General features: G+C 42.3%; 1 protein-coding gene across 1 annotated transcript in view; it reads right to left on the reverse strand.

Annotated features, from left to right (window-relative positions):
* PI4K2B (phosphatidylinositol 4-kinase type 2 beta) overlaps nucleotides 1–3,901 on the reverse strand; it is a 38,138-nt gene extending 34,237 nt beyond the window's left edge. Inside the window, exon 1 of the mRNA XM_017866618.1 lies at nucleotides 3,435–3,901. Within this exon, the coding sequence (XP_017722107.1) occupies nucleotides 3,435–3,702 (268 nt within the window). The 5' untranslated portion in view covers nucleotides 3,703–3,901. The remainder of the gene's footprint in view (nucleotides 1–3,434) is intronic.
* Between the last annotated feature and the right edge of the window lie 11,984 nt (nucleotides 3,902–15,885).

Consider the following 15,885-nt stretch of genomic DNA (forward strand, 5'->3'; position numbering starts at 1 on the left):
TTTTTTTTTTTTTTTTTTTGAGACAGGATCTTGTTCTGTAACCCAGGCTGGAGTACAGTGGTGGAATTATAGCTCACTGTACTCAGTGTAACCTGAAACTCATGGGCTCAAGCAATCCTCCTGCCTCAGTCTCCTGAGTAGCTTGGACTACAGGTGTGCATCAGAGAGGCCTCCCAAAGTGTTGGGATTACAGGCATAAGCTACCATGTCCAGCCTCTCTCTGTACTTTCTTAAAATGAGAACAAGGCCAGGCATGGTGGCTCACACCTATAATCTCAGTGCTCTGTGAGGCCGAGGCAGGTGGATCACCTGAGGTCAGGAGTGCGAGACCAGCCTGACCAACATGGTGAAACCCCGTTTTTACTAAAAATACAAAATTAGCCAGGCATGATGGCGCGTGCCTATAATCCCAGCTACTTGGGAGGGTGAGGCAGGAGAATCACTTGAACCCGGGAAGTGGAGGTTGCAGTGAGCCAAGATCATGCCATTACACTCCAGCCTGGGCAACAAGAGTGAAGCTCTGTCCCCCCACTGCCACCCACTGCCCCCCCCAAAAAAAAACAGTACTCACATCACAGGGTTGGTTATGAATTAACATATATGAAGCATATAGAAGTATGCCTAGCACATATTAACTGCTATGTAGGCATTAGCTATCATTACTACCCAATTCACTGATTAAAATAACTAGAACAAGGAATGCACTAATCCTTCCACTTTGACACTGATCCAACAACACTATGGTTTATGCTGTTTGTAGATTTTGTTAAATGCCTTGTTAAAGATAACAGACATATGACATTCTTCCACTGGTTAAAGTACATAAACCTCTTGCTTATATAAACAAGAGTTAAGCATCATAAATGATGTTCATATTAATCTAAAGGCAAGAATTTCTTGGAACTAGTGAGGTAGTTTCATGGAAATCAGATGGTAAAGGACAAATGAAGTTAATGGAGTCACTTAAAAAATAACTAAACTTAAAAATCGAGTTAAATTACTCAATCATGAACATTTCAGTCTTTAAAATTCTTTTAAAGTTTTCACAGAAACTATTTTAAAGTCCCACTAAAGGTAAAAACCTCCAAAATAACCAGAGACACAATTATTTTATAACACTTATGGACCCACGGCAAAATGGAAAAAGGGCAGAATATGAAAAAAAAACTAGGCTTTTTTCTGTTTTATCACTTCCTGGGTGATTTATCACTTCCTGGGTATCTGACTTCGGGCAAACCATTTACCTCTGAAGTCCTACGAGCTACCAGTCATTACCAGTTTATTAATTCTGAATCCTCATAACGAGAATAAGGGTGAATAACAACTAACTTGCTGTGCTGTTGTGAGAATAATTTTTTTTTTTTTTGAGACAAAGTCTCACTCTGTCGCCTAGGCTGGAGTGCAGTGGAGCCACCTCTGCTCACTGCAACCTCCACCTCTCAGATTCAGAAGCGATTCTCCTGCCTCAGCCTCCTGAGCAGCTGGAATTACAGGTGCCTGTCACCATGCCCGGCTAATTTTTGTATTTTTAGTAGAGGTGGGGTTTCACCATGTTGGCCAGGCTGGTCTCAAACTCCTGACCTCAAATGATCCACCCACCTAGGCCTTCCAAAGTGCAGGGATTACAGGCGTGAGCCATGGCACCTGGCAGAGAATAAAAAATTTTTATTTATTTATTTTTTGAGACAGAGCCAGGCCGGAGTGCAGTGGAGAATAAAATACTTTTTAAAAAAGATCTTAGCAAATTGTAAGCTGTGATATAGGTAAGATACTACCTTTAAAAAAGGTAGGAATTCTGAGGTAGAATCCATTTGCATTCTAACACTATACTCTATCCTCACTTTGACTTTTTATTGTTGTTGTTGATTTATTTTTAATAGAGATGGGGATCTCGCTATGCTGCCCAGGTGGGTCTTGAACTTCCAGCCTCAAGCTATTCTCCTGCCTAGATCTCCAAAAATGCTGGGATGGGATTACAGGACTGCCATCTCGTTGGCCTCTCGCTTTGATTTTTTTCTAGCCTTAATACTGTTTGTTTATAAAATACCTCACTTTCACAGAATAAGTGCATTTTGAAGGCTTTAGGCTCTTTTAAAAATCCAGGTACACAAGGTAGCTTACACAAGGTAAGGGGCGGAAAAAGGCAAGCTAGCTATTTTACAGATTAAATTCTAAGTAATATATGCCCAAATTGCCAATGTAGCTAGGCGAATGCAGGCCCGTTTGTGATCTGGTTCGAGCTTCACGTTATTTGGTTAAACGTCAATGCATCCATCAGCAAACATTATAACGGGAGCAGACTTTGGTTAAAGCTTAAACAATCAGACAAACGGCTCCCCTTGGGCTTCTCTGATTTATTTACTCTAGAATATGCCTGAATGTAACTTCCAGCTAGAACTTGAATGACCGATTCTATCCAAAATTCTTTAAACTGTAGAGGACACATTAGTGTACCACTAACAGTACATTTAAAATCTAACAACTCCAAAAAAACTAAGCACTGTTAAAGAAACTTCCATTTTCTGTGGTTTTTAAGCTGTCATGTGTGAAGCAATAAACCAACGGGGTGCACAACATCTCATTTAATCCATCCTCACAACCAGCAGGAAGGTGTTACCATCGCCTTTTTACAAACAAGTCTGTCTCACCTCTAGCTGAGAGTCTTACAAGTCTGCTATTCCCATCACATTAGTCTAACTCCACTCAACACGCCAGAAAAACTCACTTTATTAACAAATATCCAGGCCTGCACAGCATACCTAAATTTAACTAACGTTCAACATCGTTTCAATTGCCCTGTTTCACCTGAGGGTATCAGTTCACTTAATAGCGAAAAGAGGCTTTTCGTTTCGTTTTCTTACGTATTAGAAGTAAATCAAGAAAGAGAAACTAAACTGTAAAGAGGGCAGGAACAGACTTTCAACTGCTTTTTGCCCTTTGTGGCTAACGTCACAATAACAACATTTAATGGAAAAAGGTTTCGAAACGTGCCCCAGTGGCAACTGGATATTCTGGTTGTCCATCTCTCCTGTCATCCACTTCGCAAATTCACCACTCCGGGAACTTTCCTGAGAGTTCAAGGTTCTTAATTCAAAAGGCAAGTCCAAACTTGAGCAAGGACTGACGTCATTTTACAGTGTTAACCTCCCCAGTGTCGGATTCTAGAAGTTTAGACTCACTTTGCGGGGAGGTCTAAAGAATCGGTTTAATGACAGCCACTGGCCTTAGGAGAGCAAGTTCCCGGAGAAAGAGCGAGCAAGCGAGGTGCACGCGTTGCGGCTGCGGCTGGCCCCGGTCCGAACTCGGGAGCCGCTGCCCAGCGAGCGGGGAAAGCCCGTCCACCTCGGCTAGCGCGCGCGGGAGACAAGACAGAGGCGGGCGACAAGGGCAGCCGCCTGGAGGGGCACGGGGAGTGGGGCAGGGCCGGGTCGCACCTGAAACCTTGGGGCGGCTCCGGTCCAGGTCGGCGGGCGAACTCCGGGAGACCCCCACGTTCCCGGGCGGGAGCGGCAGCTCCTCGTCGCCGGCCGCGCCCTCCTCCCCGGCGGCGTCCAGCAGCCTCACGGCGCTGCCTGGGGCGCCTCTCCGCGGGTGGGCCCAGGCGATCCGCGGTAGCAGTGGCTCCCGCTCCCCATCCTCCTCCTCCTCCGGGCTCCCGCTGTCCGCGGACGCCAGCCGGTCGGGCTCGGAGGGATCCTCCATGGACTCCCTCTTCTCCCTCCGCGCTGAGACCAGATCAGAGCAGCCAGGTACCCGAGACTGGGGTCTGCATGGCGGGGAACGGGAGCAACCGGGTAGAACGGACGCCACCTCACCAGCTCACGAGCCCGCTTGGCGCCAGCCCAGCGGTTGCCCCGCCCCGCCCCGCCCCGTCGCGGGCCGCGCCCCACTTCGCGCCTCCGCCGGGCACCTCCCCCGCGCCTGCGCAGAAGGGCCGTGGAGCATGGCCGGCGGCGGCGGCGGCCGGGCGGCGGCGGCGGCGGCGGCGGCGGCGGCGGCGGCGGCGGCGGCGGCGGCGGCGGCGGGCGGCGCGGGGGGAGTGAACAGAGGGCGGGCTTTGGGGGGCAGGTGGGCGGGCCGCCACCTGCCTCCGTGAGTTGCGGAGAGAAGCAGAGCACAGCTCGCTTTACTCCCGGTGGAGGGCGGGAAGCTGAGTAGTTTCCAAAGAGGTTCCCTCATGCAACCAAAATCGGCCCCTCCGCGACAGAATTCTCTCTTAGAGTTTACCATAATCTATAACAATAGATTTAATTGTACTACATTTCTTTCCTCCACTGGACGTCCAGGAGGGTTTGTATGTTCTTTTTTTTCTTACTAATCTAGGTAGAAATTTATTAATTTTTAAATCTTTTCAAAATATCATGTTTTGGTTCCATTGATTTTCTGTTTTCTAGTCCATTGCCTTATTTTGCTCTTTATTCCTCACTTGAAGTTTGATTTCCTCTTCTTTTTCTAGTTGCTTAGAGTAGAAAATGATTGATTCTAAATCTATCTGCTTTTCCAATGCAAGGATTTAAGGCTATAAATTGCCCTCTAAGCACTGCTTTAGCTGCATTCTCCGTTTTTTGTTGTTGTTGTTGTTGTTGAGACGGTCTCGCTGTGTTATCCAGGCTGGAGTGCAGTGACACAATCATAGCTCACTGCAGCCTCAACCTCCTGAACTCAAGGGATCCTCCCACCTTTAAACTGTAGAAGACACAGTAGCTGGAACTGCAGGTGTGCATGATCATACCCTGTTAATTTTTAAATTTAAATTTTTTCTAGAGATGGGGTCTCAACTGTTGCCCAGATTGGTCTTGAGCTCCTGGTCTCAAGTAGTTGTCCTGCTTCAGCATCCCAAAATTCTGGGATTACAAGCATAAGCCACCTTGCCTGGCCTGCTACTGTGCTTTCATTTTCCTTCAGCAGAAAATAGTTTTTAACTTCCTTTATGATTTCCTCTTTGACCCTGTAAAGGAATATAAAATCTCAGAACCATCCCCACCCCAACTTGTTATGTCAGAGGGAGATTTAAGCCTGGAGACTGAAGTCACCCAACACTACAATCCTTTTCCCAAATGGATAGCTGTTATTTCCCATCATTGTATTAAAACTTTATACGTTAGCCAGACCCTCCTCAAAATGCAAAACAAGCCTTATGTATCTCAGTCTCAGGATGACTGTCCTCAACAAATTAATAATAGTGAATTCTTTACCGGCCATTAAACCTTTCAAGATGTATATCCTTCCATAAAACAAGGACATGTCAATTGTATAACTTTAAGTCTGCAACCTAAACCAAATGGGTACAATTAAAGTCTGTTAAATTTCACATGGATGATTTCAATTACAAGTTTATCTTCCCAGATGCAGAACAAGGATAAGATCAATCATTCCTTCACCTGAGATATCTGCATAATTAACTTCCTTTACTCCATTTTCTTTGAATGTTCACCTTAAGCATAGCATAGAGTTACTGGGCACTACTTAAAGTAAAATGTAACCATTTGCCTCACCACCTACAACCCTCTTCCTTGATGCCTTCTCCACTTTAAAGAAAGAATAGCTGAAATTACAGGTGCCTGCCACCATATCTGGCTAATTTTTGTATTTTTTAGTAGAGATGGGGTTTCACCACATTGGCCAGGCTGGTCTCGAACTCCTGACCTCAGGTGATCCACCCACCTTAGCCTCCCAAAGTGCTGGGATTACAGGTGTGAGGTACTGCACCCGGCCTGTACCTGCCTTTTAATTGGAGTTTTGGGTCCATTTACATTTAATGTAATAATGATGTAGTTGAATTTAGATCTATTATTTTGCAATTTGTGTCTTATTTGCTTTAACCTTTTCGGTTCCTCTGTTCCTCCTTTCCTGCTTTCATTTGGATTAATTCAATAATTCTGATTATTTCATTTTCATTCCATCATTGGCTTTCTGTTATACTTCTTTTTTTTTTTTTTTTTTTCGTTTTTTGAAATGGAGTTTCACTCTTGTAGCCCAGGTTGGAGTGCAGTGGCGAGATCTTGACTCACTGCAACCTCCACCTCCTGGGTTCAAGCTATTCTCCTTGCCTCAGCCTTCTGAGTAACTGGGACTACAGGCATGTGCCACCATGCCTGGCTAATTTTTGTATTTTTAGTAGAGACAGGGTTTCACCATGTTGGCCAAGATGTTCTTGATCTCCTGACCTTGTGATCCACCGGCCTTGGCCTCCCAAAGTTCTAGGATTATAAGCATAAGCCACCACACCCAGCCTCTATTATACTTCTTTACATTAATTTTCAGTGCTTACACTGGAGTTTTCAATATGCATCCTTAAAATATCTCAATGTACTAAGAGCCGATATTGTACTATTTGACATAAGCTGTAAGAACTTAGCAAAAGTGTCATCCCATTTATGCCCCATCCTTTATGTTATTGCTGTCATGCATACTAGACCTATATATTTAAATACAGTGAATAATTTTTGCCTTAATTGCTTTTTTAGAGAAATTACCCACATAGTTACAACTTCCAGTGTTCTTCCTTCCCTTTTGTAGTTCAGAGTTTCTATCTAGTATCATTTCCCTTTCCTCTGAAGAATTAAAAACAAATTCTTGTAATGCAGATTTGCTAGTTAATATGGCTTAGCTATGTCTCCACCCAAATCTCATCTTCAATTCCCACGTGTTGTGGGAGGTGGGAGGTGATTGAGTCATGGGGGCAAATCTTTCCAGTGCTGTTTTCATGATGGTGAGTCTCCTGAGATCTGATGGTTTGAAAAACAGGAGTTTCCCTGCACAAGCTCTCCTTGCCCGCTCCCATCCACATTAGATGTGACTTGCTCCTCTTTGCCTTCCACCATAATTGTGAGGCCTCCCCGGCCATGTGGAACTGTAAGTCCAATAAACCTCTTTCTTTTGTAAATTGCCCAGTCTCAGGTATGTCCTCATCTGCAGCATGAAAATGGACTAACACACTGGTGATAAATTTAAGTTTTAATTTATCAGAAATTGTCTTTATTTTACCATCATTTTCAAATACTACATCCTCTGGATGCAGACTTCTGGGTTGCTATTGCTATCCTTACCCATCTTAAGTTCAACTGTAAATATGTCATTCTATTGTCCTCTTGCCTTCATTGTTTTTGAATCATAACCCTTCACTTACACACCCAACTTGTACTATGTCATTTTCTCTAGCTGCCTTTAAAATTTTCTCTGGTTCTTTGGTTCTTTCATTTTCAGTAGTTTGACCATGATGTTTTTGGTATGATTTTCTTTACAAATATCTTGCTCAGGTTTTGCTTTACTTCTTGAATCTGTAGATTTATGTTTTCCACAAAATTTGGAGAAATGTCATTCTTTTTTTTTCTAGAAGCAGTTTATTACCTTAAAGCATTTAGCAAACCTAATATCTGACCTGCCTAATTTAGACCAAATGTCTTTATTTTACCAATAATCTTTAAAACTCTTGATTTCCCAAAGCTTACTAAAGTCACGCTGTTATAGGCCATTAGACGGCATGAGCAGGGCAGGAAAGGGCTCTTCTCCCACCCACCAAGAATGTTGGGTGATGGTTCAGCAATTATCACATTGCCTTTCTAAAAGTCATACATTGGCAGCTAGGGTCAGGGAGATGCCATTTCCTGATGGGCCACACCTATTGCACTAAAGTGTTAATTGAATGCAGATGCCAGGGAAATGCAACTTCCCAGGCATATGCATTAAGAGACAAAATGACAGAATATGACCTTCCCATAGCACTCCATGGGAAAAGGGAAGAAAGCCTTGGGTGAGCATGTGTACAACTTCCTAGACACACTGCACGTGCTCACCTCCCAAGGCTAGGGAGGGCACTGTGCATGCGGGCAGCCCACCCTAAGGAAAGAATCATGGGAAAAGAGCCAGCCTATAAAGTTCTAGGATCAAGGTTCAACACTGCACTTGACCTTCACATGCCCATGTGCCTGCTTGAGTCTCTTCCAAGCATACTTTCATTTCTTTCCTGTTCTAAAGCCTTTTTAAATAAGCTTCCACTCTGCTCTGAAACTTGCCTTGGTCTTTTTTTCTGCCTTATGCCCCTCAGTGGGATTATTTCTTCTGAGCAGGCAAGAATCGAGGTTGGCGCTGACTAGTGCAGATTCTCTGCTAGTAAGTTGGATACCTTCCACCAGGAACAACATCAACTAAAAGGCATTACAGTTTTTATTTTTCCGACAAAATACTTGATTTAAGCATTTGATATTTTCAAAACATTAATTAGAGCTCTTTCATATATAAACATTACACACATAACACACATGTAACTACACAGACAGACAGAAGATTCAGTAGTTGTAGGATTTTTCATTTGCCAGTTTTTAAGTTTCTTAATTGGATTACTGGTTTCATGGTAGAGGAACAGGGCTAGGAAAACATGCAGTTTCTAGAGCCTAATAAGCATGCACAGCTGGAAGGCAAAACAGATCCCCAAACTTCAGGGTCCCTTTTTCATACTAGATCCTGATCCTGGATCTCCAAAAAAGAAATGCTACGGAACAAGACAGTGCAGTAATTTTACCATGCATTTCATTGCAAAGCAACCCAAAGACAATCAGCCTATTCTGTGATCTCAGTCATTATTTCTTCAAATATTTCTTTTCTGCTCTATTCTCTTTTCCTTCTGAGATTTCTATTACATGGATGTTAGACTCTTTGATATTGTCTCAAAGGGCAGTGGAACTCTACCTATGTTTTCATTTTTCTCAATAATTGTTCTCTCTGTTCTTCAGGTTTGATAATTTGTCTTTATCTGTTTTAAATTCATCAATCTTTTGACTATTTCCAATAAGTTGTTAAGCCCACTCAGTTTGCTTGTTTTTTTTTTAATTTCAGACCTGTACTTTTCAGTTCTACAATTTCTATTTAGTTCCTTTTTAGAGCTTCTATTTCTCTGCTGAAATTTTCCATCTGTAACTCATTACAACATATATTTTAAAATCCTTGAAAAGATGTATATATATATATAACTTTTAAATGTCTTTGCTAATTCTTACATCTGGGTCCTCTTATAGTCAGTTTCTATTTACTGCTTTTTCTCTTGATTATGGGTCAAGCTTTCCTGTTTCTTTACATATCTGTTAATTTTTTGTTGTATACTGAATATTGTGGATGATATATTATAGAGCCTCTAAATTCTGTTATAGTCCTCTCACGAACGTTGATTTGTTCTAGAAGATAATTAACTTGGCTGGAGTCAAACTCCACCTGAAATTTCTGGTCATTTCTTTCAGCAATCCAACTGTTACTTTTTGCTGAGCTGCTTGAAGCCTCTACCATGCAGGAGTCAACCAAGGATTTGGGCAGAGTATCTCTGCATATTTTGGAGTTCTCTTCCTTTCTGACTTCTTTGTTTTCAAGACATCTGTCCTCCGTTTTAGCTGCTCTGACAGCCCCAGGGTCCATTCCCTAATTCCATTCCCTAACTTCTGAAGCCATTAAGACTGCAGCAGGCCGGGCGCGGTGGCTCGAACCTGTAATCCCAGCACTTTGGGAGGCTGAGACGGGTCGATCACGAGGTCAGGAGATCGAGACCATCCTAGCTAACACGGTGAAACCCCGTATCTACTAAAAAAAACACAAAAAACCAGCTGGGCGAGGTGGCGGGCGCCTGTAGTCCCAGCTACTCGGGAGGCTGAGGCAGGAGAATGGTGTAAACCCAGAAGGCGGAGCTTGCAGTGAGCTGAGATCTGGCCACTGCACTCCAGCCTGGGCGACAGAGCGAGACTCCATCTCAAAAAAAAAAAAAAAAAAAAAAAGACTGTAGCTTTCTAATTGAGTTCCAGCTGCCTTGCACAGTGAATATTCAGAAGTGCCCTTAGGTGAAAAGGTGTATAAACATAAATCTCACTCATTATATTTCCATTTTTTGAAGAGTAGCCTGACTTCCATTCCTATCTGCTTGCTTTTGATTGCTTTTCAATGTCTTCAAATAATTGTTTTTTGTACTTTGTGTTTTTGTATTTTGTCCATATCGTTTATCATTTTTGTACATAAGATTAGTTCAATATAGTTTTCTATGGTGTGTTTGATTGGAAATGCATTTTTAATGAAATGAATAATGCTGTATTTTCTCAGTAGTTCATCTGTTAGTAGAGCCATATTACTTATAGGTAGATGAGACAAGATTCATCATCAGTTCTATTTGTAGTTTTAGTTTTTACAAATGTAAACACCAAGAAAACCTATTCAGATTAATAGATGGATATGGGACACATTTTGTAATAGCAATGACACTCAAGTCTTAGAACTTTTTCCAAGAGATATGCTAAAAACATCAATCATATAATACTGTAGCATCAAACACCTTATGATTTATTATCAGACTCCTTATTTAGGTCTTCCAACATTTGAATTATCTACTTTCTCCATTTCTGGGGAGTACACCAAAAAGCATTTAAAAAGACTTACCAAGTTGTTAATAATTATACTGCAACTCTTTCATTTCAAGCCACCTTTTAACTTGGAGTTGAGAACATAGAAATATTAACATTTCTATAGATCTTTTGCCAATAAAATATTTTTTGTTAAAATGGTTTTATCTTGAGATTTAAGTTTATTTTTGTCAAGCCCTGGAACTGCTGATTTGGCTCATTCAATGTATGTAAAACATCTAACTTAAAAATTAATCAGGGCTGGGCGTGGTGACACATGACTATAATCCCAGCCCTTTGGGAGGCCAAGGCCAGAGGATTGCTGGAAGCCAGGAGTTTTAAAGACCAGCCTGGGCAACATAGTGAGACCCCATCTCTACAAAAAAACCCAAAATTTAAAAATTAGCTGGGCATGGTGTCACATACTTGTAGTCCTGGCTTATGGAGAGACTGAGGTAGGAGGCTTGAGCCCAGGAGTTGGAGGTTACAGTTAACTATGATCATGCCACTGCACTCCAGCCTGGGCAAGAGTGAAACCCTGTCTCTAGAAAAAAAAAAAAAGGTTAATTGGAAAAGCCAAGTTTCATTATCAAATCCATCAGCCAAAGAAGACTTTTTCCAATTCACATAAACATGTTAAAATGTATTATTGTATCAACATCTCGGTTTTAAATTCTAAGGATCTACCACCTTCAGTATGCCTTACTGATACTTTCTTCACTTGGTTCTCATGGGGTACTCTGCTAGGAGTGCAATCTTTGATAATAGTCAGGATTTAGAAGAGGCAAGCTCTTTAAATGAAACTTGTCATCACTTCTACAACCTTGTAATCACCTGATGGTTTCTTCCTGCCTACTGCACAGACAAAATCAATCCACTGAGACCACAGCCTTGCAGTAGAGAAAGAATTTAATTGACACAAGGTTGACCCATGTAGAAGAACTGGAGTTATCACTCAAACCAGTCTCCCTGAAAGCTCAGAACTTAGGGTTTTTATGGACAAATTGGTGGGCAGGGGCCTAGGAAACTGGTATTGCTGATTGGTTGAAAATGAACTCACAGGGGCATGGAAAACAGTCCTCATGCACTGAGTCCACCTCTGGGTGGGGCCACCGGATCAGTTGAGTCATGAGTCATGAGTCCTGGTGGGGTCAGTCTGAAAGATATTTCAAGAAAACAATATCAGTTTCTTCAATAGTAATGTTATCTAGAGGTGCAATTGGGAAAGTCACACATCTTGTGACATCCTGAGCAGAAAGGGATTTTACGTGACTCCTGAGCAGTAAGGGAATGTAGAAACTTCATATTAGTAGAGTTTAGGGCCCTCCCATAATCCTATTCTTGTGGCCGTTCATTAGTCTTATTAAAATGGTTTTGGTCCCTGAGCAAGGAAGGAGTTAGTTTTAGGGAGGGACTATTACCTTGCTTTTAAGTTAAACTGTACAGCAACTTCCTCCCAAAGTTAGTTTTGCCTACCCCTAGGAATGACCAAGGACAGCTTGGAGGTCAGAAGCAAGATGGAATTAGCTATATCAGATATCTCTCACTGTCATAATTTTGCAAAGGTGGTTTCAGTCTCTCTCTACAATACACATTAGTATTCAGAACATCCTAACATAGGCCTAAATGCACAATGTCCAATGCCACTGTCACCTTTAAAGGAATTTTTTTGGAAACAGAGTCTTGCTCTGTCGCCAACCTGGAGTGCAGTGGCGTGATCTCAGCTCACGGCAATCTCCATCTCCAGGGTTCAAGTGATTCTTCTGCCTCAGCCTCCTGAGTAGCTGGGACTATAGGCCACCATGCCCAGCTAATTTTTGTATTTTTAGTAGAGATGGGGGGGTTTCACTATGTTGGCCAGGATGGTCTCAATCTCTTGACCTCCTTGATCTCTTGACCCACCTCAGCCTCCCAAAGTGCTGGGATTACAGACAAAGGAATATTTATTTAACAAAAAAGAAAGAAAACACTGCTGCTACTTTAGGGAACCTTTGTTAAAGAGGCTTTGCCAACACCTGTATTTCAAATCCAGCCTTTGGTGGGAGCCTCGGGTTTGTTTACACCTTGGGGCAAAAAGCCATTGGAAGATTCAGAACAGGTGTTCTGACACCAACTCATGCCCTGCTATTCAATTCCGGCACAAACTACCCAGAGTTAGTACAGAACCCACAAGTTAAGCATTTAGTTCTCCACAAGTTTGTCCTCATTTCAGATGCCAGCCATGTTTCTGGGGTCCCCTGGCCACCTCCCCTTATGAACAACTAGATACAAATTCAGGCATCAAGCCTGACCCCCCCAGATTTGACAATTTGGTAGAATGACTCACAGAATGCAGTAAAGATCTCAAGGTTCTTGCCTTCATTAAGATTTCGATGAGATGGGATTTACAGACCAATGAACAGGTGATTCCAATACAGTAAGATAAATGCTCTGTAGAGGAAGTAGGGGCTGCCAAGAGGGCATAGAAGATGGACCAAGATTTGGGAGGATCAGGAAAGAGAGTTAACAAAGATGAAACAAAGGTAGGGGAAGGACGTGACTGAAGTCAAACTCCACCTGAAATTTTGGATCATTTCTTTCAGAAATTCAGTTGTTGCTTTTTGCTGGTCAAATAAATGGTCAGGGTAGGCTTCAAGGGGCAGATGACATGTAAGTAGAGACTTAAAGGATGAGAAAGAGCAGTTTATGCAAAAAAAAAAAAAAAAAAAAAAAAAAGAAGAAGAAGAAAAGAAAAAAAAAGAAGGAAGAGTACTCCTGGCAGAGACGACCAAAGGCTCTGAAGAGTGCTCCCTGGAGCTCTCTGGTGACCAGAGCAGGAAGCATAAGCTTCAAGAGGTGGTCCAGGGCCTCACTGTGTTTTCTTTCTCAACCTGAAATAATCCAGAGGATTAAAATCCAGTTTTGTTTTTGTTTTTCGAGACGAAATCTCACTCTGTCACCCAGGCTGGAGTGCAGTGGCACAATCTGGGCTCACTGCAACCTCCACCTCCCAGGTTCAAGTGATTCTCTTGCCTCAGCCTCCCAAGCAGCTGGGATTACAGGCACAAGCCACCAAGCCAGGCTAATTTTTGTATATTTAGTAGAGATGGGGTTTCACCATGTTGGCCAGGCTTATCTTGAACTCCTGGCCTCACGTGATCTGTCTGCTTTGGCCTCCTAAAGTGCTGGGATTGCAGGCATGAGCTACTGCGCTCAGCCTAGAATCCAGTTTTGAAGAGGTTGTTCAAATGCAAACCTGAGAATAGTCATTCAGGTAACACACACTCCAAGAGAATGGGGTCAGTGCTTTCAAGTTAAAAGTTAAAGTCTTACTTATATAGGCAGGAAACAAAGACATTTAGTAGGATTATAATACTTTCTATAAAAGGCATGTTTATAAGCTACAACAATTTAATTAGTTACAGTTTGTTTTCTTTTTCTTATGGCTTGTTTTCATTTCCTTTCTAATTTAAAAGAGAATATTTAATCTTCTATCTTAAGACAACCTAATAGTCATGAAGTTTTATGTGAGAGGAAAATGGGAAGTTAATCTATAATGAAGATTAACAGTTGATATGGTTTGGCTGTGTCCCCACCCAAATTTCATCTTGAATTGTAGCTCCCACAATTCCCACATGTCCTGGGAGGGACCCAGTGGGAGGTAATTGAATCATGGGGGCAGGTCTTTCCCATGCTGTTCTGTGATAGTGAATAAGTCTCATGAGATTTGACGGTTTTATAAAGAGTTCTCCTGCACAAGTTCTCCCTCTCTTTGCCTGCCACCATCCATGTAAGACATGACTTTGCTCCTCCTTGCCTTCTGCCATGATTGTGAGGCCTCCCCAGCCATATCAAACTGTGAGTCAAACCTCTTTCCTTTCTAAATTACCCAGGCTCAGGTATGTCTTTATCAGCAGTGTGAAAATGGACCAATACAACAGTAAATATGGAAGGGGTCTTCCCTGGCACCCTTTAGTAATTTACATTTTACAACACAATGTAGGTAAGGAAGAAGGCTAATCCACAATCAGAGAAACAAAAGTTACAGCTGCCTAGGTTATAAGTGCCTGTAATGTGACCCAGTTCCCATAATCACTTTCTTTTAAGGCTCATAATAAATTAAGGCTCCAACAGTTTAAATTTTCTATTACTTGTTTTCACATCTTTAATATAGTTCTTGTGTCAAGATTTTCAGCCTTTTGGCTAAAGATCCTGATCACCCCTCTACCCACTAGCTAGAACCTATAGGGTGAAAAATGGCACAAAATGATGATGTTAGAGATCTTGGGGATTTACAGAGCTGGAACATATGAGTCAACAGAGGTTGGATTTAACTGGAAATTCAGTGGGACTTTTTGTTGTTGTTGTTTGTTTGAAACAGGGTCTCACTTTGTTGCTCAATCTGGAGTGCAGTGGCACAATCATAGTTTCTTGCTACCTTAAATTCCTGGGCTCAAGGGATCCTCCCACCTCAGCCTCCTTTGTAGTGAGGCAGGAAATTAAACAAACATAAAATTAAGAAGAGAAAAACGAACTTTCTATATTAGGCTGACTCATCCCAAAGGCAGTAACAGGCAAAGCCTGAATCCAGGCGAAGTCTCAATAACATTCTCAAAGAAGCCAGGGCCCAAAGAGATGTGCTCTGGAGACTCTCCCAGCACTCCCTCAACGTAAGGATAAGAAAAAGTGAAGTTCCCCCTTGAATCCCACCCCCTTCCATGTGATTGTACCTTGCTTTGCAAGTGTTATGAGTTTATAGATTCCTGTTTTTTGTAGCTAGTAACTTTAAGTATTCCGTTTTATCTAAGCAGCACAGTGAAGGTTATAAGACATACCTGAGCAGGCCTGGGCTGCAGCCATCTGGGTGCCATAGCAAAGGTTATGCGATAAGCCATTGCAAGGCTCTTTTGAGCAAGCCTAGGTAACAGCCATCTGGGCTGCATAGCAACAGTCAACTGTCACAATTGATTAACTGCCTTTGTTCTGCCTCTGTATCCTTGCTTTTGTGCCGCTTTGTGTCACTGTAAGCTTGTTTCAAGCTAGCCCACCGCCTTTTAGAAGTGTGTATAAAAGTCAAGTGCCGTCTTTGTTCTGGACCCAGTTTTCGGCTGCTAATCTGCTGGTTCTGAGTGCACTCAATAAATCCTCCTATCTCACCCCACGGTCTCTCTAGTCCTCCTTCATTCCTGCAACAGTAGCTGGGACTCCTGGCATGTGCCACCATGCCGTGCTTTTTTAAAATTAATTAATTTATTTGATTATTTATTTATTTATTTTGGTAGAGACTATGTCTCCCTATGTTGCCCAGGCTGGTCTCGAACTCCTGAGCTCAAACAATCCTTCTGTCTCAGCCTCCCAAAGTGGTGGGATTATAGTCATGAGCCACCATGCCTAGCCAATTTTAACTTAATTTTAGATCCATATATGTTCATGTAAAATCCCTGGAGCCTATTAATGGTATCTGAAAAAAGGACCTCTGCAGATGTTATTAGGTTTAGAATCTTGAGATGAGATCATCTTGGGTTAACATGGT

Source organism: Rhinopithecus bieti, unplaced genomic scaffold, assembly GCF_001698545.2.
Source record: "Rhinopithecus bieti isolate Rb0 unplaced genomic scaffold, ASM169854v2 scaffold_1599, whole genome shotgun sequence".
NCBI classification, from domain to species: Eukaryota; Metazoa; Chordata; class Mammalia; order Primates; family Cercopithecidae; genus Rhinopithecus; species Rhinopithecus bieti.